This window comes from Stenella coeruleoalba (assembly GCF_951394435.1).
Source record: "Stenella coeruleoalba genome assembly, chromosome: X".
NCBI lineage: Eukaryota > Metazoa > Chordata > Mammalia > Artiodactyla > Delphinidae > Stenella > Stenella coeruleoalba.
In genome coordinates, this window is record NC_137152.1 from 34,446,654 (window position 1) to 34,470,333 (window position 23,680).

At 38.9% G+C, this 23,680-nt stretch overlaps 2 protein-coding genes across 2 annotated transcripts in view; one reads left to right on the top strand and one right to left on the bottom strand.

Moving 5' to 3' along the window:
- EFHC2 (EF-hand domain containing 2) overlaps positions 1-23,680 on the bottom strand; it is a 193,819-nt gene that overhangs the window by 117,794 nt on the left and 52,345 nt on the right. Inside the window, 1 exon segment of the mRNA XM_079909606.1 lies at positions 3,674-3,824. Within this exon segment, the coding sequence (XP_079765732.1) occupies positions 3,674-3,824 (151 nt within the window).
- On the top strand, positions 13,187-18,591 carry LOC307179881 (putative deoxyribonuclease TATDN2). The gene is made up of 2 exons (XM_079909605.1): positions 13,187-13,312; positions 13,592-18,591. The coding sequence occupies exon 2, from the start codon at positions 13,715-13,717 to the stop codon at positions 15,542-15,544; it is 1,830 nt and encodes a 609-aa protein (XP_079765731.1). The 5' UTR covers positions 13,187-13,312; positions 13,592-13,714; the 3' UTR covers positions 15,545-18,591.

Genomic DNA, 23,680 nt, shown 5'->3' on the forward strand with positions numbered 1-23,680 from the left:
ACCTCCAGTCCATCGCTTGTGTAAATCTGATGTCATGTGGGGAAGGTAATCAAAAAATAAGCAAAGCTGGGCTTCCCTGGTGGCGCAGTGGTTGAGAGTCCGCCTGCCGATGCAGGGGACGTGGGTTCGTGCCCCGGTCTGGGAAGATCCCACGTGCCGCGGAGCGGCTGGGCCTGTGAGCCATGGCCACTGAGCCTGCGCGTCCGGAGCCTGTGCTCCGCAAAGGGAGAGGCCACAACAGTGAGAGGCCCGCGTACCGCAAAAAAACAAAACAAAAAATAAGCAAAGCTTAGTTAGGGAATATCAGAGTAAAGCATTTAAGTGAAAATGTATAAAAAAATATTTTTTTGCTAAAGCAGTAATGTCACTTACCTAAACAAATGCACTTAGGCAAAACAGATGTTCATAGAAATTAAAAGTTGTCAATTTTCTTAATGTTTTGAAATAATTCTTTAAACATTTTCTAATACATTACTGTCAATATTTAAAAACTGCATTATATATGTTTAAAATGACCCTAAAGAGTATAAAGACCTACAAATATCATATGACACTGCATATATGTGGAATCTTAAAAAATGGTACAAATTAACTTATTTACAAAACAGAAATAGAGTCACAGATATAGAAAACAATCTTATGGTTAGCAGCGGGGAAAGGGGGGGAAGGGATAAATTGGGAGATTGGGATTGACATATACACACTACTATATATAAAAGAGATAACTAATAAGGACAGCACAGGGAACTCTACTCAATACTCCATAATGACCTACATGGGAAAAGAATCTACAAAAGAGTGGATATATGTATATGTATAACTGATTCACTTTGCTGTACACCTGAAACTAACACAACATTGTAAATCAACTAGACTCTAATAAAAACTTTTTTAAAAAGTATAAAGACCTCTTGTCCCTTTACAAAATAAAATATCACACTTCCACCTTTAAAAGTTTTTAACTTTAAAGTTCCAACTTTAAAAGTGAAAATCTTTTCTTAAATATCAAAGCATTTCCATATTTCCTAAAAGATTTATCATTAAGCCACAAATTCTCCAAATAAAAGCCAGGGAATAGATATTGTATCAGCTGGAACACAAAGAACCATGAGGACAGTTCATATTGCCTCCCCATACCAATCCTCACCCGCTCCTCCCACCAGTAAAACCAAGCACAACACTAAATCAAATCTTCTTCCTCTTTCCACCACCTCAACAGTGGCTCTCTCCCAACGTGGTACAATAGCCTGATTCTGCTCATGATCTGGGCACCCCTGATTCCCAATCCACAACTCCAGTGTCGACTTTTTTCCTGAGGACACATCCTAAGGTTCTACCTGCCTTGTGGGCAACACCATACAGATGTTCCAACACAACCTGAAAAGCCTCATGACCCAAACACACCCCAGCTCCAACTCCAATGCCACTCCTTGCTCCATGTTCCTGGGCTCTACTAACGCATCACCATCCTCTCAACCACAGCATGAGCTCTGAGACAAGCAGTTAAGATTCAGATGGAGCAAATGACTTCTCTAAGCCTGTTTCCTTTCTGTAAAAGCTGATGATAACCTACTGTAGATGGTCACTGGGGTGATTAAATGAGATAATGAGAAAGTAGGTACCTTATCATTAGATATTCCCCTTCCTCACACTCTATATTTAATCGCTGGCCAAGGCCTATTAACTGCCAATCAAATGTGTCTACAATCTTTCCCCTGTGTCCTCTTCCTACCGTCATTGTCCTGGTTTGGATACTCAGCACTTCTACCCTGAACAATTGCAAAACTCCTGGACTAGTCACCTTGCTCCCTTTCCTCTCCAACCTGCTTGCCTACAAGCTCCATGAGATAGGGATATAATGAGTCTTATTCCTTTTGTCCATTTTCCCAAAACCCAGCACAGTGCCTAGCATGGAGTAGACACTCAACAAACACTTCATGACAATGCTGACTGGCTCCAAATTCATCATCCAGACATAACGAAGCCATGCTCTAAGAACAATCTCAATCTCATGAGCACAGAAGGAAGTCCTTCGCATACTGACTCGTCATAACATTATGCTCAGAGGCCTATGGTCCTAAAACTTCTCTGTTTCTCCCCCATGGAACCCATTGTGGTGTATCAATATGGAGGCACTGGGCCCAGATAAGTATTTAGTAAGCAAAAAGTTTATTCAACATAGGCAGAAAATCATAAGATGTGTTAAATAATGATAATTTGATAGTCAGTAGAGCATGTATATGTTAAACACAGAAAGAAAGGAATGGAAGGACCAAGAGACAACTACTTTTCAGTATGTATTAAATATACATGAGGTACCTGGGCTCTGAATATTCATGATACACTAAATATACAAGAGGCACTAAATATTCATGGGTACTCAATATTCATGAGACCTTAATTTGGCCACTCATTCATTGGTGACACCCATTCTAGCCCCATGTGTCCTTGGCCCAAGAAACACAAATAAAACCCATGACTATTCAGCAGGCCGACTGGCAAGCTACAGCTGTGGCCAGGCCCACTTGTCCCTACATCTTTCCAACAGAGTAAGTGTGTGCCATTAGCCTAAGGTCCCTTCTGTCTGTGGTCTTCCTTGAACTTTAACTCTGGTCTCCAAACCATACTATTGTCAGAAAAGCCTGATGCAACGGAAGAAGAGAGAGAGGACCATTGCCTACCCCAGGATTCAGGCAGGGTGGTCCTTCCACCCACCTGTACCTTGTCCTAAGTATGTGAACCTCTCTGCCAAAAAATTATTCCTCTTACTGACCTGAGTTCTGACCCCCTAGGTCCTGTCCTTGAGGATACAGAAAATTAGGTCACCCCTCCCCCCACGTGACAGCCCTTTAGATTCCTTAAGACATTTATCAGGCACACCTGAGTCTTCCCTTTACGGACAAATATCCCTTTTCACTATTCTCCCTTACACATGATAAATTTTCAGTCCTTTCACCAACATGGTTGCTGTCCCTTGAAGGCAGACGGAACTTGGCATTGTCCAAAGGAAAGGACTTACAGCACACACAGAAGAAATCGATTACCTCCCTTGACCTCTGCCATGCTTCTACTAATGCAACCTAGGATTCGCTCCTCCACTGGCCACATTGCAGAGCTAATTCTTGTCTGGCTGAAGTGGAGTATGGGTAAAGATGACTGGCATACGTGGGGCGAAGGAGCAATGGCCTTCTCTTGAAGCACTATGAAAGTCTGTAGTTAATAGGTATGAAGATGAAGAGAGAGTGGTTGAAGCAAGCAGCAGTGAATTCAAGAAAGGAGAGAGAAGCCCAATCTGGAAGTGGCAGTGGAGACCAGTCTTCCCTCTACCCCTGAGGGTGTTATGAAGGAAGTAATGTGGTCATAGCAAAAAGACAAAAAAGAGTTTGAAGAAAAAAGTCAAAGACACAGGAGAGTTTGCTCATACTAGAGCAGCATGTGAAAGATACAGGGATAACACAGAAGAGAGTGAAATGGCCAGTGTTGAGGTGAGGAGGGTAGAAAGCTGATAAGTCAGCATCAATAACTACAAGCTATCAGCATGTTTACATTCACCATTGCCAACAAGTTAGATACCTACGCAGTAGCATGGGGTCTTTTAAAAAGCGAGAGAAAGATAGTATATAAAGGCAGTAGTTAGAAGTGAAAGAACCATAACTCTGCTTTAAATAGATACTTTGAGGCAGTCCGTTATTTTTCAATGCTGGTTCATTTACTTGAATTGTGTCATCTTCAAGGTAGAAGTAGATTTTATAGCATCTTATTCTATAGTTTTCTTGAATTTTATCAGGCACTTCATCTTCTAAATAGGCATCAAAAGATAATACCTGTTGGAATCATAATTAGAAACTAAGAAATGAAAAAAATTCAGCAAACTTAAAATCAATAAAGCTACTGCCTGTATACTTTTTGTAACGTAAAGAAAAAATTTGAGGAAATTTTTGCAAGAAGACATTCTACACATCAGCTATGAGAATGGATATACAGTGTAGGTTACAGTATATAAAGATTATTTTATATTTTCATCACTGTCTGGTTAGAATGAGGAAATGATATTCAAGCAATGAATCCATCATTCAGCTCCACCATAAATGGAACTAGCGTCTGTCTTTGGAATTTCACAGTGGGATTCCATGTGTATGTGTTACAGACAAAATAATATTCTTTCCCACAAGACGAATATAAGTTTTGTCATTTTTTTCTCATTAAAAATACCACAAAGCTACCTTGGTTCTAGGATAAAATTATTCTCATCTCTGGTCCTGCTGATTGCTTGCCTTGAGGCAATTCAAACAGGCGGAGCTGAAATTCTTCCAATGCACTGGAGACCCCACCCTACACTTCTTCAGGAACCTCAAAGAGCCTAGCTCAATGCTAGACCCAGCCTCATCTTACTGTGTGTGTCGGGGTGCAGGTGGGGGGTAGACATGGGTAGGAGAGGTGGATTCTAAAGTAGTTACAGTAAAAATCAGAGAGAGTAAAAAATACCCTTGAAAATTCCTTAACTACTTTGGAAAACTGTGCCTCTCAGTAAGTACAACACAGCCTGTTTTTCTCCCACGTTGAAGCCGAAGACTGACTGCCTCTTCAGTTGAAGACCAGTTGAAATAGCTTCCTTAGGTTTAGGTGCCATGTTGTATGAATAATACATACCTTTCACCATTAGAATCACTCTCAACACAACAACCTGCTTACACACACTAAGAAAGACATGGTAATTGAGGACAGTTGAAGGAACAGTAGATTCAGGCTACCATTTCAAGCTTGGCCTGGGGCACAGGCTCCTTCAGAGCTCCATTTTAATACTTCCTTTGCTCTCATTTTTGTTCAATTTTTATAATTAAAGTTGCAAAAGTTAAGTGTACATCTGTTGTAACACCAAGTTAATTCAACATAGACAATATATATGTGAGTGAGGCTGTTAGGCACAATCTAACCTCTAGGGGTGGTCAGTTACCCTAATTAGGAATATATGCTCCAGGATTGTTTGGCAAATTTCTATCAGAAGCCCATGCTTCAGAAGTGGCTGACAAAATGCCTCAGTAGTTTATCTCTGATCAACAGAAGAGGTTTTGCTAATTACCATAAAGAATATGGTAATTAGGGCTTCCTTGGTGGCGCAGTGGTTGAGAGTCCGCCTGCTGATGCAGGGGACACGGCTTCGTGCCCCGGTCCGGGAAGATCCCACATGCCGCGGAGCGGCTGGGCCCGTGAGCCATGGCCGCTGGGCCTGCGCGTCCGGAGCCTGTGCTCTGCAGCGGGAGAGGCCACAACAGTGAGAGGCCCGCGTACCGCAAAAAAAAAAAAAAAAAAAAAAAAAAGAATATTAGAAATGAGTTTTAGCTAGTGAAATAACTGTATTCAAAATGAATGGATAAGTTACAAATATTGACCAGCCACTGTCTTTACCAGAACAGGTTCTAGGAATCTAGTAAGCCCAGAGACCTATACCTTCAAAATGGCTCCTTTGTCTTCATTCCAAAACGGTCCTATGCTCAGCTGCTTTCTTGGGGAATTTATCCGGCCTGATTCCAGTTAGAAAGTTAGCTAAACTCACTACTAGAATGTTGTCATATTTGTGTTGAGTGAACATTTCCGGTAAGATGCTGTTGGATGGGTACAGGGTTTCCTTCTGGGGTGATGAAAATGTCTTGGAACTAAACAGAGGTGATGGTTGTACAACACTGTGAATGTATTAGATGCCACTGAACTGCACGCTTTAAAATGCCTAAGGGTTAATTTTGTTATGTAAATTTTACCTCAATTTTTAAAAAAAGATGTGGGATGGCGAATTATATTGAACACTAAAATAGTAAACGTTATGTTATATGAATACTGTCTCAATTTTTTTAAAGTAGGGGGGGAAAAGATGTTGTTGGAACACCTAAAAGGACAAGACAGCTGGGGTTCCATCAAGCTTTCAGTAGAGGTAGTGAGGAAGAGCAAAATATGCCACCCTAGAAGGTGCCACTTTAGAATGTGGATTATTTTGAGCTGAAGACAGAGCCCAGCAGACCCAGGAAGAACTTTTTACCTCTCCCTTAACTGCCTAAAAGAACTTAGACACGAAACCTGCACCAGGAAGAGAGCTATTACCAGAGAAAACTTATTTATATCAGAAAGCCTTATCCAGCATGGCACGGCAAACATTTGTTTACCAAACACTTGCTCTTCTCATTTTCCTGTGAATGATCTTTGAAGCCCCAGACCTCTACCCCCCCCCACTTAGCTCAGGATGGTATATAAGCCTCAAGTACCCGACTGCCAAAGAGTCTCATATTTTTATGGGGCTCCGACATGTACAAAATTTCCTTTTCGTCCATTAATCTGTATTATGTCAATTTAACTATTACTCCAGAGAAAGAATCTAAAAGGGAAGAAGGGAAAAGTTTTCTGCTCCTACAGTAATATTCAATCTGAAATTTTTTTCTTTGTAATTGGGTAGGAAAGTGTAGAGAGACTGTTCATACCCCACCTACCTCTATGTAGTGAATGCTACTGGTGTAAATTTGTGCATGACCAAACGGCCAGAGATCAGCTGACAATATTGTCAAGCATATAATCATTAAATATTTATCAAGCAAATGATGCACTGAAAGAGAATAAACGATGCTCAGTGGAAACAAAAAGAAAGACATGATTTTAGGTTGGACTTCAATATTTCTAGAAGAGGGACAGACTGATACTTCATGTTCTGGTCCCCTGAGAATACAGGGCTGATGAACTCCAGCGTGAAAGGTAGAGAGCAAGTCAGAGCAGTAGAGATGGAAAGATAGAAAAAGAAGAGGGAGAGGAAACTGTAAAATGTAGCAAAGTGGCATTTGAGGGAAGAGATACCAAGTAGATTAAAAGTGATCTCACAAAGGTGAAAGACCTAATTGCAATGGAACTTGATGTACCAGAGAATCCAGAGAGAACAATCTAAAATAAAAACTGAGAGAAATGAAAATTTATAGAAACATAATTATGATACAAGGTTTCATCATAATTTATGATGTCAAGCAGAGACTAGATAAATAAGGTCCTAAAGGATGTAATTGGCTGTAATTTTCTTGAAAACGGAATGTAAATGTCATTTGGCAGGTTGTGTGATCTTCCATTCCCCACAGGCCTCTACAAGCCCTGTATTATACGAGGTTACCTGCCTGATCCCCAAGGCATTCAGATTTTTGATGCTAGCCAAGAGGATATAAAATCTGAAATCAATTAGCTTTAAATACTAGATATGTGATATTTCCTCATATAATGGAAAAAAATTTAATGTTAATATTTCTGAAATCAGATTCTTCTTACATGTAAAGCCAAAAGAAACTCAAAGCAGTCAGGAATGCATTTTAACGAGGAACATAGATGTAACTTGATGTAAGGTGTAAATTTAGCCTTGTGGGGAAGGAGTTAGTTCTGTTTGCACGTCAACTGAGTTCTCTGCTTTGCACTGCATATCCCAAATAGCTGGATTTTAACATTAATTTGGAATCCTAATTTTCACTTAAAATGTTTTCAAAATGTTACTGTCTGATGTAGCATTGACATAAAAATGCTAGAAGATTGTCCATCATGTGCTAGGCAATGCAATCATAAGGCAAAAACAAAAGTCTAATCTCTCAGAATAAATCACAGAATTTTAAAAGATCGTGAAGCTGGTATGACCAATGCATGAGTCATAAAGACTATTACTCAGGAACCAAACATCTGAGTGTCAAAAGCTTACAGCTGAATTCCTAGAGAAGCTGTTAGGAAAGAAAGAAGCACCAGTAATATTCAATAAAGCTCAACATTTTATAAAGAGATCAACATCATAAGTCTAAGTTTAAAATGTTTATGTTCTATTTAATGAAAAAGGCTCAGATTTAAATTGCGAGGTACTAAAGAAGAAGGTACATAATAGTAAGGATAAATGCATGCTATCATAGGTTAGTTAGTAGACAATAAAAATTTGTGTACATTTGATGCAGTGTTGTTTATTCTTCTGGAAAAAGATGTTATTATTATTATTTTTTGATGTGGAACATTTTTAAACTCTTTATTGAATTTGTTACAATACTGCTTCTGTTTTATGTTTTGGTTTTCTGGCCATGAGGCATGTGGGATCTTAGCTCCCCAACCAGGGAACGAACCTGCACCCCCTGCATTGGAAGGCGAAGTCTTAACCACTGGACTGCCAGGGAAGTCCCCAAGGTGTTATTAAATCAATGGTTTCTCTTATGACTATGGAATCTCAGAATTAAGGAAATAAACTATAATGAATTTTGTATTGCATATAGAGGATGGCTCCTTTATATATGACAATGGTATATTTTAAGAAATTTATCATATGTGAAGGGCAGCACAATATAACACCCCAAAATATGCTTCTTTGGTATAAGAATTATCTTGAGCTGATCATTTTTAAGAAACAGCTGAGAAAGGAGAAGCTCTGAAATGTGAGTAAAAGTTATCCTTTTGTAAGAGACTTTTACATGTTTAATGGAAATCTCCATTGGTAAGGGTTTCTCCCTCTCTGTGCCAGAAAAAGGAAGATAACTGTATCTCTAGAAATGCATCAATGGAGAAAGCATGAACTTAAATCTGCATAACTGTACCGACCTTTATTGTGCTTTGCCTGATAACCTCCCTTAACTGGCTCCCCATACCCCGAACATCTTTTGCCTTTAGTTGGAACTAGTATTTAAGGTGGTGGCTTGGGATATTTGGGAAAGTTACTCAGTTTTCCTGGTATCTCCCATGTATACAGGAGGTAAACATGCTAGTAAACTTGTTTGTTTTTCTCCTGTTAAGCTGTCTTTCATTACAGGGGGCATCTCAGCCAAAAACCTAGAAGGGTAAAAGGAAAATTATTTTCCTTCCCTACATAGGCTAATTCACACACAAAAAAATTTTTTTAATAAATTTAAACTACAGAAATCATAGCCATCAATCACAAACAATACAACTAAAAATGTATCATGTAACTATAAACAAATATTGTCACCCCTAATAGTTATTGTGAGGAGAGCAAATTTTAAAATACAAAAAATAAGTAGAGAATTTAATAAAATTTAAAGAGGTACAAACCTATAAGATACAAGCAAATCTGTACTCTTGGGTAAATTACTGGATTTAGATGATAACATATGAGAATTTAGAGTTAAAGACAGCCAACACAGGTAAATATACTAACTCAGTGATTCTCAGCCTTCTCGGCTTCACATTAGGAACTTAAAAAACAAAAGAAAACATACCCAAGCCTAAATAAATTAAACAGGAATCTTGAAGGCAGTTAAGAGGGGCATTAGTATTTTTTTTAAAGCTCCACAAGTAATTCTGAAATGCAGTCACAGTCAGCAATGGATTGAACAAAAATTTTTGAAAGTGCAAAAATTTGTCATAAGGAAAACAAGTCTAAAGCAAAAAGGATAAAAGCACAAATAGATAAATTTGAAAGGAGAAAAACAACTGCAATAAATAAATTCAAGAGTTTTTATTAATAAATAAAATAGGTAAGATTCTAGCATTGGGGAGGGAAAAAACTTTCCTCTACCCTTCTAGGTTCTTCTGACTGGTCTAACTGAATTAAACTGACGTGAGACAGATTAACAGGAGAAAAACCAAATTTCATTATGTAGTATAGGGGCTCCATAAGAATATGAAGCCCAAAGACAAGTTAGGCAATTGAAGCTTATATGCCATCTGAGAGAAGGGGAAGTGGGTAGGGGTTGCGACTTCAAAGGGTTGGAAGGCAATTCACAAGAAGATGAAAAAAAGCAAATGTTTGGTAAACAAACGTTTGCTGGGCCATACAGAAGCAATGGGAGAAAGAGAGGAATTTTAACTGACACTTTGCTAGGTTCCTCCCTGTCTCCCTTCATGGAACAGGTCCTGTATCTAAATTCTTTTAGGCAGTTAGGGAGAAAGTCAAAGGCTCTTCCTTAGTCTTTTGGGCCTTGACTGTTTTCAGCTCAGGATAATCCACATGCCTAAGAGACACTATTTGGGGTGGCAAATTTTGCTCCCCTGCACTAGCAAAGATAATCAAATAATGTAAATAAACAAAATCAGAAACGAGATAGTGCACAACATAGAGATGTAATAAATTATAAGATGTAAATTACCTTATTATAATAAATTATTCAAGCTTTTATGAACATAAATTTTAAAACCACAATTAAATAAGTGATTTTCTGTAAGAACCGTGAAGTATCAAAACACAATGAATAAACTAATAACCAAGTAAGAAGTAAAAAAATTACCAAAGTATTGCCCCAACAAAGGCTCCAACCAGGATGATTTACTAATAGATTCTTGCAAGCTTTCAAGGAAAAGAAAAACACCACTTTATATAACTCCCCCAAGATACCAAAAAAGATGGAAAGCCATAAAGGTGAATTCCAATGCCTAATACACAAGGTATTAAAAAAAAAAAAAGAAAACTATGGAGCAATAGTTTTCACCCTGGCTTCACATTAGAATCACCTGTAGAGCTTTATAAAATCGTGATGTTTGGGCCACATCCACACCTATACACACCCACACACAATGAAATCAGAATCCCTCAGGTCAGGCCCAGGTATCAGTGATTTTAAAGCTCCCCAAGTGATTACAATGTGCAAGCCTAGGTTGAGAACTACTGTTCCAGAGCAATTTCACTATTTATGATTTATAGAGCAAAGATCCTAACTAAAATACAAGCAAACAAAATTCAAGAGTCCATAACAGTCATAAGCAAACTACACAAAAAGCAGCATTTTCCTCACAGATGCAAAGATGTTTCTAAATTAGGAAGTAAGAGCAAATATATAATGATCTCAAACTGTTTCCTACCACATATGTTTTAAAATTCAAGAGTAATTCCTTAACAGGATAAAAAAGCATCTGCTTTAAAACAATAGCCTACATATCCAGTATTATATGTAATTGAACTATGTGTCTGCTACAATCAGGAACAGAACAAAAATGCCCCTACCAACATCATGATTTAATATTTTTTAGGAGTTCTGGACAATGTAAGAAGTAAAAATATTAGCAAGAAAGAGACAAAAGCTATCATTATAGATAGACATAGGCATAGGGAAACGCTGAAAAACTAAGAATAAATAAAAGATTTCAGCATAACCACAACTGAATCAAAAATATTCTTATGTACTAGCAATAACCACCTGAAAATACAGTGGAAGAAAACGGTATATTCACAATAGAATAAAAAATTACAAAACACTTAAAAATAGTTTTAATGAAAACTCTGTGACCCAGATAAAACTCTAAAAGTATTTACTAGAAGATATATGAAAACTTGACAAATAATAGGACAGGCAAAGTATATTCTGGATAAGCAGACTAAAATAACATATTTCAAATGGATATTTCATTGATGTTTTGGAAGGACTTGAAAAAATAATTCTAATTTCATCTGATAAACAGTCAGCCTATTAAAGATAATTATGAAAATTAAGAGTAATGTAGAAGACCTAATTGTCCTAGATTTTATACCTTACTTACTATTATGCTTCAGTTATTAAAACAGTGCAAAACCAGAGTAATGAGAGACACACTAGTGTGTGGAAAAGAATAGATAGTCTGGAAATACGCTCTATTACATATAGGAATTTAACACATGATGAAAGAGGAATCATGTCAGCAAGTGAAAAAAGTACTAACTTGGAAAACCATCAATGTATATCTCCACCTAAAATAAATTATAACCCAAAATAAATACCAGATGGATTATCAGCTTAAATAGAACAAATCAATCCCTTTTAGCCTCCAAAAAAAATTATATATGTGGCAAAGCCCTGAAAGGGAGGATGACCATTCCAGATTTAAGAGAAAAAGACAAAATTATGAAAGAAAATATTAAAATTTAACTACAAAAACAAGTTATAACTTCAATAGGCTAAAATATAAATTAAAAACAAGCAACATACAAATAAGAAATTTAGAACATATGACAAAAGCTTAATTTATAAAAAAAATTTTAATTAATTCTTAAAGGATCTTAAGAAAGAAATAAAAACAGAACTTAAAATGCAGGAGAGGTTCAATTTAAAAAAGGAAAATATTCACTCTAAAAAAGTATCAGGTAAGTACAAATTAAAATAACAGTGAGGTGCCGGTTTTGTTTGTTTCTCCTATTAAATGAGCCTGGTAGGGTTATTCATTACCCATGGTATTTTAAATTATTGCAGTTCTTCTGAGGTAGTGTGATGCTCTGAAGAGCCATTTTAAAATTCCTATACTTCTTCTCAGGAACTCCATTTCCGGGCACGCAGCCCAAAGAAACAAACCAAAATATGGAGAAACATATGTGCAAAGATGTTCTTTGCAGCATTTTTTTTATTACACAAAAAAATTAGAGTGGGATAAATTAAAGATCTAACAAGAAAGGAAGGATCTGGTGAATTATGGCACATGTATGTATTCTATGGCATATTATGAAGGCAGTAGTATGATGTTTTTTAAAACGATGCAGCAATAAGAGAAATGCTTAGGATATGCACAAATGTTGAGTGAAAAAAAACCACAGAACTGAAAATGGTAACATACTACAACTATGTTTTCAAAACCATGTATATTTAAACTATGCTTTATAAACCATAATTATGCTTTTCAAAAACACTGGTGGGAGGGGTGGGAGGAAAGTAACAAAAAGCAAGCAATGGCGGCAACTCCAGTGACGGGCTGGCTGCGACGCACACGAGGGGCGGGGGGCAGTGACAAAAAGCAAGCAATGGCGGCAACTCCAGTGGCGCGCTGGCTACGACGCACATGAGGCAGGGGCGGACGGGTGCGAGGGACAGCTGTGGAGAGGAGGGAACAGACCTGAGGTAGAAGAATGGGGGGGGCACCCTGTGTGGCAGGAGTACTTCCGGTGGCCAGGGCAGGTGGGTGGAAGGAGCTGTGCCCTCCCCCCACCTCCTCCAGCGCTGGGTTCAGCCCCGCCCTCCTGTACTCCCTCAGCAGCCTGGACCTCTAGGCCACCAGCCCAGCTCAGGGGCCCCTGTGTGGGGTCCCTAAATTACCTTGCAGCCTTTTCGAGGGCTCTGACATCTCACAAGGGCCTTGTATTCCAAACCAAATAGAAAAGCTTTCTAATCCCAGAAGTGCTTTGATGTCCCGTAAGTGCCTTGACGCCCCGGAAGTAACTGTGTAAAAAAAAAAAAAAAAAAAGTCGCTGCCATTTTTCTCGGGAGCTCGCTGAGGGCTTGGGCGCCGAGCCAAGCCTTCAGGCGATCCTGGATCTTTGTGACTTTTCCGAATAGTTTTGAGATCACAAACTCAGTAGAAGGACTTTGACATCTCTGGAACACGGAGAACTGTGATGGGCCAGTGAAAGAAAGGAGTAAGTGCCCTAAGCCGCGGGGGTGGGAGCGGCGCAAGGTAAAGGACCACAAGGAGCCCCCAGCAAACGCGGATGCCTCTGGGGGCCCAGTGACGTGGCGTCCTCCAGCCAGCCAGCTTAGGGCTGTGCATTACGTCCAGGGGAGCCTAGCCGCCCGGGTGCCTGAAAGCTCAGAAGGAGGTCCTTGTGGCCTTCAAGCCGAGGTTTCCTGGGGTTCATCCTGTCAGGGAAATTCCACCTCCTCATCTTACTTCTCTTTATACTCTTCCCATTCCTCAGGTTCGCGTGTGGGTGGAGCAGCCTCCAAAGACTGCCTGATTCGGAGCACTCCGGGTTCCTCTCGTGCGTGGAATCGCCTCAGCGCCATCCCCTTTGTGCTTTGCCAGCCCCGTTCTAGAAGAAATGGCTTCTTCAAAAGATGTCCACAACCTTAGGGGGAATTCCAAACATAGTTTCTATAGCTCCATAAACCCTGAATTTGCAGCCATAGCTGAGGGTCAGAATAATGCGACTGAGGAAGCAGACGAGGGCCAGAGAAGCTGGGGTAGACAGCAAGACCAAAGCTCTTCAATGATATATGTGAAGGCGATCCGGGGCATGCTGGGAACATTGATGTTAGAAGGAGACGCTGCCACTAATACAAATTGGAGCCCAAGACAGCAGCCCAGCTCTGGAGGAAGATCAGCCACAGATGTCCCCTTCTCTGCTCCTCAAAGAATAGTGTCTGCCTCAGAGGTCAGAGAGAAGATAGACACAAGCGACTTCTGTGACAGGAGAATGATGGTACATCGTGAGAAGCCACTTGGTGACCCAAGGGCACTCATTTTTGAAGGCAGCTCTCCAGCCCTAAAATTTCTAGACAGACGTGACTGTCATTCACAAATCCAGAAGCATCAAGATAAGAGTATTGTAATTGAGCACCCTTCTTCAGGAGGTGGCTGGTCTGACGTGGATGAGAGTTCTGCCTTCAGATCCCCTCAGGAGGAGCCAGTCTCACTCAGTGCCGCAAGAATTTCAAGGCCTCCATCCTTCACAGCTGAGCCTGTCACCTACTGGCCTAATTTGTATAGTGGTCCTTGGCATGACTCTGCCAGCTACTGGCCCAGTAGTCCCAAGCCTCCTTGCCTTCTCTCCATGGGCGGCAGCAGCAGCAGCAACACATCCCAGGCTGGGAAGAGCAGCCAGAGTTTCTTGAGTGGTTATACCTTCAATTTTCCAGTGTACTCCCCAACCTGGTCCAGAGAACTTAAGTCATCAGAAGAAGATCAGTCTCCAAATTCTCATTCATTTCATTTCTCCAGAAGTTCAGAAGCCAGGATGAAGGAGAGGAGACACCATCTCCAAGAGGAGACACCATCACGTTCTCGGGGAGGACACGCATCTCATTCCCTGCCAAGGAGCCACTGGAAAAAAAGCCTACAGGCGGGTTTCATTGATACCCATTGTCACCTGGACATGCTCTATTCCAGGTTGTCTTTCACAGGGACATTTAACAAGTTCAGAAAAATATATAGCAGCTCCTTCCCTAAGGAATTTCATGGCTGCATCTCTGATTTCTGTGATCCTCGCACACTGAAGGATGGTATATGGGTGGAGCTGTTGAAAGAGGATCTGGTCTGGGGGGCCTTTGGCTGTCACCCCCATTTTGCACGTTACTACTGTATGAGTCACGAAACAGATATTGTGCAAGCCTTACGGCACCCCAAGGCTGTAGCATATGGAGAAATTGGCTTGGATTACTCCCATAAGTGCAGCACACCTGTCCCACAGCAGCAAAAGATATTTGAGAGACAGCTGCAGCTGGCCATCACTTTAAACAAGCCCGTGCTGATCCACTGCCGAGAAGCTGAGAAAGATCTGAGGGACATCCTGAAAAAAATTATGCCCTCTGACTACAAGATCCATTGGCATTGCTTCATTGGCAGTTACGCAGTCATCGAGCCCCTTCTGGACTACTTCCCCAACATGTCTGTGGGCTTCACTGGAGTCCTGACTTACCCTTCTGCCTGGGAGGTCCACGATGCTGTGAGAAAGATCCCACTGGAGAGAATCGTCGTGGAAACCGATGCTCCCTACTTCATCCCTCGTGGGGTTCCCAAAAACCTTTGCCCACTTGCCCACCCAGGCCTGGCCCTGCATACGGTTCAAGAGATTGCCAGAATCAAAGGTCAGCCACTCTCCCACACCTTGGCCACCTTACGAGAGAACACTAGTCGCCTCTACAATATTTAAGCAGAGAGGGCACAGTCAGGAGTCTTCCAGAAAAGGGAGACCAGCAGGCTGACAACATAGACTTGGTTTGAACTCTGCCTGTGTCCCAGGTCAAGGATGTGTTTGGCAAGCCCATTGGAACAGAAGAAACCAGGACAGGATGTTCTCCACAAAACTTCTTCATAAGACTTCTGCTTCCGGCTGGTAGGGTGGGGTGCAGTGGGATGGGAGGAAGACTAAGGGGAACTGCCCTTGATGTTATTAGGGGTTTCCTTCCAGCCCAGTTGTGCCAGGGTAGTCAGTAGAGAAGAAAGAGTTCCATAAGGTTCTGGTTTGCTAATCCAAATCCCTGTTCTCTGCAGCCTGTGTTTCTGAGCAGTTGGTGACTAAAGTCACCCACCTACTTGTCTTTAAAAAAAAAACAAAGCAAGGAATGTTGAATTTTAGAAGTGAGCTAGGTGATTTGTTCCGTTTATTCCCAAAATGTATTTGTTATTATAGGAATTCTATAGTCCATATGGGTTGTTGTTAAATTTGTAAATTCAGTGACTGTTCAACTTGCAATTTCTTATTTCTAAAGATAAACCAACAATAGCATTTCATCTAAGAGGAAATCAATTTAGATAAAAATTAGTTAATAGTCATAATGTGCCAGGGAGGGCTGTGGGGGACCTTAGAATTGATGGGAGCCAAATCGGTTGAATTTTACAACCACTGAGGAGATGAGTTTTGAATCTGAACTGAACTCCCTCCCCACACTTGGATAATTCCAAAGCTCTTCAGATAACTAGCATACTAGTAATAGCAACTCTTCATTCAAATTGCTCTGGTTCTTAACAAGGCCCAAATGTATATCATTTAGAAATACCATTCTCCACAAGGGCAGAAACAGAGAAGAGCTTCAGCTGCCCATTTGGCAAACAGCCTTCCTCCTTGAGAAATTAAAATGAACCCACATTTTAAGGAAAACATTTGAGTTAGGAAATTTAGCTTTGCCATCCAAGGCACACACCTAAGTCTAGGAGTCCGATTACTGGATGAGAAATTCCATTTTTAAAATGGAAAATCTCTTTTACTCTTGAAAACTAAATCAATGAAAAGAGGCCCAGCATACTTCAGACTTCTCTAGTTTCCTTTGTGCCTATTTATGAGGATCCAGAAAAATCAGCTGGCTCCTCACCATCTGGTTCTCAGCTCAGAAGTCTCCTCCACAGAGAAGCCCTCCCTGACCACCAATCTGTAAGTGTTCACCTCACCTGGGAGGAAAAAAAATCCTGGACTTACTATTTTGATTTAATCCTAGCACTTAGCCCTGTCTGAGATTGTGTTGTTAATAGATATGTGTGTTCATTGGTTATCTTCCCCACTATATTGTAAGTTTCCAAGCTTGTTAGTCTCCTTCACACTGTACATACACCCGATGTTAGAAGAGTGCCTGGAACGGAGCAGGCACTCAGCAAAGATTTCTTGGATTAACATATGAATGAATAACTTCGTTAACACCTGGCAGTTAATGATAGTATTTGGGCGAGGTGGCAGATATTAGTAAGAGAATAGAGTAATAAGCCATCCTAGTTCTAGCATTCCTCTTTAATTTACAAGGCAAGGCAAGGTTGAAAGGCCACCTATATTCTGCCGGTAGATGTCATCCATAATAAAAGAAATAAATGAAAAAGATCAAGCTCTACCAGGAACTTGACAGTTCATATTTCCTATAAATAACACTGAGTATAGCATAGATTTCCCCTTTGTTGGGAATCCAGTCTTTTGAGAAGAAGAAAGCTGTAGCTGAAGTGCTTCACTTTCCTTAGTAGAACGAAGGAAGCTGATGCAGTGTTAAAGGTGCAACTTGATTATATTTTTCAAGACAGAAGACGTTCAAAAATTAAGCCAATGTTTTGAGTTAGGAAGGTTTTCTTCCATTTAATGTACACTTTAAATAGACATTGTTCACAGTGTGTCCCTCAACCCACTGGAGCCCTGAGCTTGTGATAAACAATTTTAGGGAAGAGGGTTCCATGGGCACACACTTTTGGTAAATAATGAGTTGTACAAAGTTCCTCAGATTTTTTTTTCATTTCACATTTCCTGTGATATGCTAATGTGAGCCACAAATACCCAAGAAGGTGTTTCTCAAAGTTACTTCTAGATTAATTTGATTAACTTGAGGTACAATTCAATGAGCTCAAGTTCTTTGGAAACACGACCTTAGTCACACTCTTGCTGTTGTGATGCCCTTATCACATTTTGTGCATATCTCCACTCATCACATTCCTTTCTCACAACATAAGATCTGTGGAGAACACAATGTTATTCATCTGATTCTAGCAAAGTGACATTACCAAGTGAGCATTTTAAAAATGGGTGTGAATGAACGGTTGCTTTTGTAAGCACACAATCAACAAGATAAACAGGATATACACATATTATAATTAAAGTAAGTTTCCTTTCCAAAAAAAAAATGATCTTCTTATATGGAGAAAACACTTTCCTTACCTGCTCCTCTCCCTCTACAATTTTGATGGCAAATGCACAGACCATACTCTGCAGTGTTTCTAACATGCAGGAGAGAACCTTGCCATAATTCAGCTTTATTTCTTTAGGAACGGGAGTGAGCAATATAGTCTTTTCTGAGTGTAGTACATCCAGAGTGGCCTAAGTCAAAACTCACAATCTTCTTTTACTTATTTCTTGAATACAGTAAAGAACACTTGTTTCATCTATTCATGTTACTAGTAAAAAACAAAAACAAGAAAAAAAACACAAAAAACAAGAACCAAAGAAACCACAAACAAAAAAAACCCACCAAAAAAACACAAAAAACCCACAAAAACGAACAAACAACTCGTGATCCAGATGTCCCTCCCTCCCTCCCACCCTCCCTATCCCACCCCTCTAGGCAGTCACAGAGCACGGAGCTGATCTCCCTGTGCTATGCGGGTTTGAGACTACCAAAGAGCACAAAGTGGGGGGAAAAGTCCACAACCCTAGTACTTAGAGACAATCACTTCAACAACTGGAGTAGCTCTTTGGAGGTTTTCTCTAATATTTCCCTAGTTATTGGCCAATTCCAGTGTTGTACTCCTTGAGTCAACTTTGCTACTTAATATTTACTATAATATTCACTTCACTTTATAATTAGCATAAGCAGTGCATTTTATTTCCTATGAATTTGTGATTTAAATACATTATTTTGTGTATTTTTGTTTGCTTTCCTGAGTAAATAAGCTAGAAGTCTAGAAGTTTGTTAATTCTGTTGTTTTTAAGACTCAACTCCTTGACTTCTTGTTCAAATCTATTCTGTTTACTGATTTACAAAATTCTGCTTTTAAATTTATTAATTTTTTCCTTCAGTTCTCGGATGAAATTTTTTGTGTTATGCTTTTTCTAGTGCCTTAATTAAATGCTTGGTTTATTTTTAATTTGGGGGGGAAAGAACAAAGCATTCAATATTATAAATCTGCCTTACTTATAACTCTGCTGTATCTATAGGACTTTTTATTTTAATGAAGTTCATTTTCTCACTATAAAAATTAATACATATGCATTACAAAAATATGAAAATAGGAACAGAAAGAAGTGTAGGATATTTCTACTACCTAGAACCCACTGTTTTGTTAATGTCTTTCCTTAACATAATGGTGATTCTATGTCAAATTGTGTATACTTTTAAGAAATTCATATTTTCATTATGCCAAATTATATATACTTTAAAAAAATGATTATATTTTCATGCCCATACTCACTGAAGATTTATGTGCCACAAAATCCCGCCACCAATCTATATACAGTTTTCATGTTCTGGTGTATTTTTACTTTAAAAGTCTTTTTTCTTTTTTAATGTAGTTAAAAACACAAAGTATATATGTTTATTAAGCAGAGTTAAAAGAAGGAATATTTACAGGTCCTAGAGAAAGATGATATAAGAAGCCTTTTCCCCCATTGATTGAGAGAGATTTCAACTCTATTCATTGTTACTTTTAATTTGTAAAGAATTGTCAGTTCAAGTGTGAATAGCAAAAAATTAACATCTATTGGAACAACTCCCTTGAATGGCGAAAAATACTATATTTTTTCTTTTTATATCCCTATCTTGCATTTGTCATTTTATTATTATTTATTGTGCTTTTATCTTTCAATAAACATTTAAAATGTTTACACTGTTTTCAACTTTATTTATATTTTATAATTACTTATAAGTTTGTTTCCATTGCTCACCACTAACCCTTTTATTTCATGACTTCCCTCATGGTTGAACTGTTTAATTTGCTTTACAACTGGCTGGAGTACATGTTCAAGCAACTTTCTCAGGAAAAGTATGTGGACGGCATATTTGTGAGAAATCATATATCTGAGAACATCCTTCTGTGGCTTTCACTAATACCACCTTGGCTGAGTCTAGAATTTGTGGGTCACAAACATTTTCCCCTAAAAGTTATAGACATTGCTTCCCTGTCTTCTGGCATTTAAGACTGCAGAGAATTCTGATGTCAACTTCTCCTTCTTTGGGGGCTAAACTACTTTTTCTCTCAGGATGCTAGGTAATTAATTTGCTTTATCCTTGACATTAACATAAAAAACGCCAGACTATATCTAATTATTGGTCTCTTTTTTTGTTGTTTTCTCTGGTACACGGTAAGCATTTGATCTGTAGATCTGTGTGTTTTTATAGTCCAGAAAGTTGGTTTTGTTTTTATTGTTTTTTTATGGCATGCTTAACTGATTTGGTTGCTTTTAATCTAGCTTCTAATTCTTTCGGAACAATTGTCTATATATTATAAGAGCTCCATCCTCTGTCCAACCTTTCATTACCTATCTCAAGCTCTCATATCTGACCTTTTCCTCTGCATTCTGGGAGAATTTCTCAAGTTTGCCTTTTCCATTACTCATCTCATTTTCTCCAGTTTCTTTTTTTTAAAATTTTACTACATATAATGCTTTTTAGTTTCCTCACATTTCTTCCTCCTTCAGCAAGTTCCCTTTCCTTTTCACCTACAGTCTCATTCAACAATATTTTAAACGTATTCTCTTTTCTCCTTCTAGACTTCACTTCAGTTTGCTTTAAATGCTTACTTTGTTTTGTATACTTCTTTGCACTCAATAGAAAGCACAAAGCAAATCATTATCAAAAATATTCATTTTCCTATAGAAGGCATATTTTTAAAATAAATATTGTTTTTCCTCTGCCTCTTAAATACTATGTTCTCCTCCATTTACACCGCAGAGCCTTTTCAGAAACCTTCTGTTGGGTTTCTTTGTTCATTCTTGAACAAAGAGCAGTCTATCCAGGCTGATGTTTTTCTAAAAATAGGGTGGGCAGGTCTTCTTTCCTTCCTTCAGCGTCCATTCCAATGTTCTGATTCTTCCTCTCAGTGGGAAGCTGGTTGATAGAAATTCATATACATGAATGTTAAGGGAAGCAGGGACGGAATTGGGGCCATGGAGAGTCCCCTTAAGGAAAAACTTCAGATTTTTCCACACAAAAATTTTATAAATTGACCTGACCTCCACTCCGGGAACAGAGCGAATATAACCAGTCCTTCGTGTGCATTGCCTGTCGCATCAGAGAAACGCCCTAATGCAGGGCCTGCTTTTTCCCTCAGTGTGACTATTCCTGGGCCTCCTAGTGACACTCTTAATCCATCAATAGCTGTGAAAGTAAGCCAAGTGGAAGCCCCTACAGGTTGTCCTAAGCCCCCAACTCAATTCTTGTCACTTTCTTAGGAAGTGAAATTGCATGTTGGTTTTGGTATAATTCTTCAATATGATTTCATCTGCACTGTATCTAGTGGAAATTCTTCACAGTTTGCAACAAGAAGATGGACCTCCTCCCTGGCCTCCAACACTATTATGGTTTCTCCGTATTTAAAAATTTTGAAGTCATTTAACTGGGATTGTGAAGGTGGAGAGGTTCATCTAAACATCAGTGCCTAAGTTATAATCTCACTCCAAATTCTCATTTTTTCCTCACTTTTTTTTGATAAATTTATGTTCCTATGGATACTGTGTTTAAATAGGCATATCATTTTAGAAAATTCAAGTTATACAAATCTGAATCTCATTTAGCTTGTTGAACATAAGAGATGGTCAATAAAGGTAAATTCAATTTAAAAATGACAAAAAATACAAACTATAGAAAGATGATTTCCAGAAATTTTTCGTATTATAAAAATATTATCATCATGAATCCATTTATAATTTATGCTCCAATTTTCATGACTAAATCTAGGTGGGTTTAAGATGAAATGCACCTAACCTATATGGACAGTATAAGCATTCATCAAATTTATTTTTACTTGTCTGCTTCTTCTTAAGACCTGATTTTATGGTTTATAAAAGGGGAAAAAGATGTGACTAGAACGCTAGAATATTATTCTTGTAGCTGTATCACTAATTAACCACATAACTGGTGCAAACCACTTAAAGTCTTTGTTCCCTGGTTAACCTTTTAGCAAAAATTAGAAAATCAACACTTGCTCACCACAGGACAGTGCAGCACTATTTAAAGGATTAAGAAAATTATGTATATATAACAGCACTTTGGAGAGAAAATGAATGTATAAAAATACTGAATAATATATAAATCAGTGTAGGATGCAAAGCTAGAAGCTTAAAAATACTGTCAAAACCACATCTAAAATTGTCTTTTCACATCCTTATGGAATCTATTGGGCAAAGCAATTTAAAAACACTTGATATTACTAAGAGAAGAGGTTCAGACCCACTGCTTAAAAATAAGTCTTCCTGGAAAAATAATTAGGTTGAGAAGAAGGGGGTAACCCTATCCAACACAAATCCCATTGCTAATCATGGGGTTTCATAAACTGAATAGAGAAAAATGAATATTCAAATATTCAATATTAAAGATACAAAAGAAAAACAGCACCTACAATATAAAAGACAAATATTTGGTAAATATATATATATATATATAATTTACCAAGTATTTTATATATATTTTTTCAGAGGGAATAATAATGGGACCTGAGGCAAAAACACTCTTTCTTGCCATCATTTGGAGATATTATGTACTCTAAAAGGCTGGATTCCTCCCAAAAGAGTAAGAAGAAAGATGCTTAGATAAGATGCCTTTTATGTTCTCCTCCAATCGAAAGAATCTATTCTATACTTCTAATAATTACTCAATAAACTGGATTCCCCTGTACATTAGATTGTCCTACTGGTTTCAAAGTATGTCACTTACTTCCCACAAGTGCATCAACAGCTGAGATCACAAAATGGATACTTCATATGGAAAGGCTCCTGTATCAAAAGTAACATAGACCAACCCAGTTACAGAGCACCTGCTAAGTTCAAAGCTCTATGCGTAGTGTACAGCATTCAATAAAACAATCTCTCCAGCTACAAGGATTACACAGTCAAGTAAGGGAGATTAGACTGTATGCAAATAATTGCAAAACAGGGAATGGTACCACCAAATAATTATAATGCACTGGAGATAAAGTCATTAGGAGAGACAAAATAATATTCTTACAAAGCCATTCATCGCTGAGCACCTGTGATGTGTCAGGCACTGTGCTAGGCTCTGAGAATTCAAAGATAAATGAAAATAGCCAACTCTGATTAAGTAGTTATAACGGGTCAGGCAATGTGTTAAGTTCTTTTACACTCTATCTCATTTACTCCTCACAACACAGCTCTAAAATAGGTAATATCGTGATCCTTGTTTTACAGAAGTCAAGGTTTAGGAAGTTAAATAATTTACCCAAGGTCTCGAGATAAGAGAATAGGACAGCTGGGGTTAGAACTCACACTGCCTAGCTTCAGAGGCCACCTTCAGAGGTTAAGCATTATGTCCTGAACTGCCACAAAATCCCCACCACACTCCAGCTCAGTGAAGGACACAGAGAAGAGTAACAGGGCGATTCTAACAGGGGTCTGAAAATGCTCCAGTAGGAGGGGGAAGTGCGAACCACCTGAGAGAGCATCAAGAAGAACGCATCACAGTGGAGGTGACAAGTGAAATGAGCCTTCAAGGCTGAGAGATGAAAGAAGAACTGCATGCGTGGACAGGTGGGTAAGGGCATTCTCTGTGGAGGGAACAGCATGTACAAAGTTACAAGAGCATGGTAGTATATGGTATGTGGGGTCCTGTGAGTCATTTTGTGTGGCTGAGGGCTGAGTGGGGAAGGGGTG

Coding starts and splice junctions, on each gene's coding strand:
- LOC307179881 (XM_079909605.1), top strand. CDS start 13,715: ATGGCTTCTTCAAAAGATGTCCACAACCTTAGGGGGAATTCCAAACAT.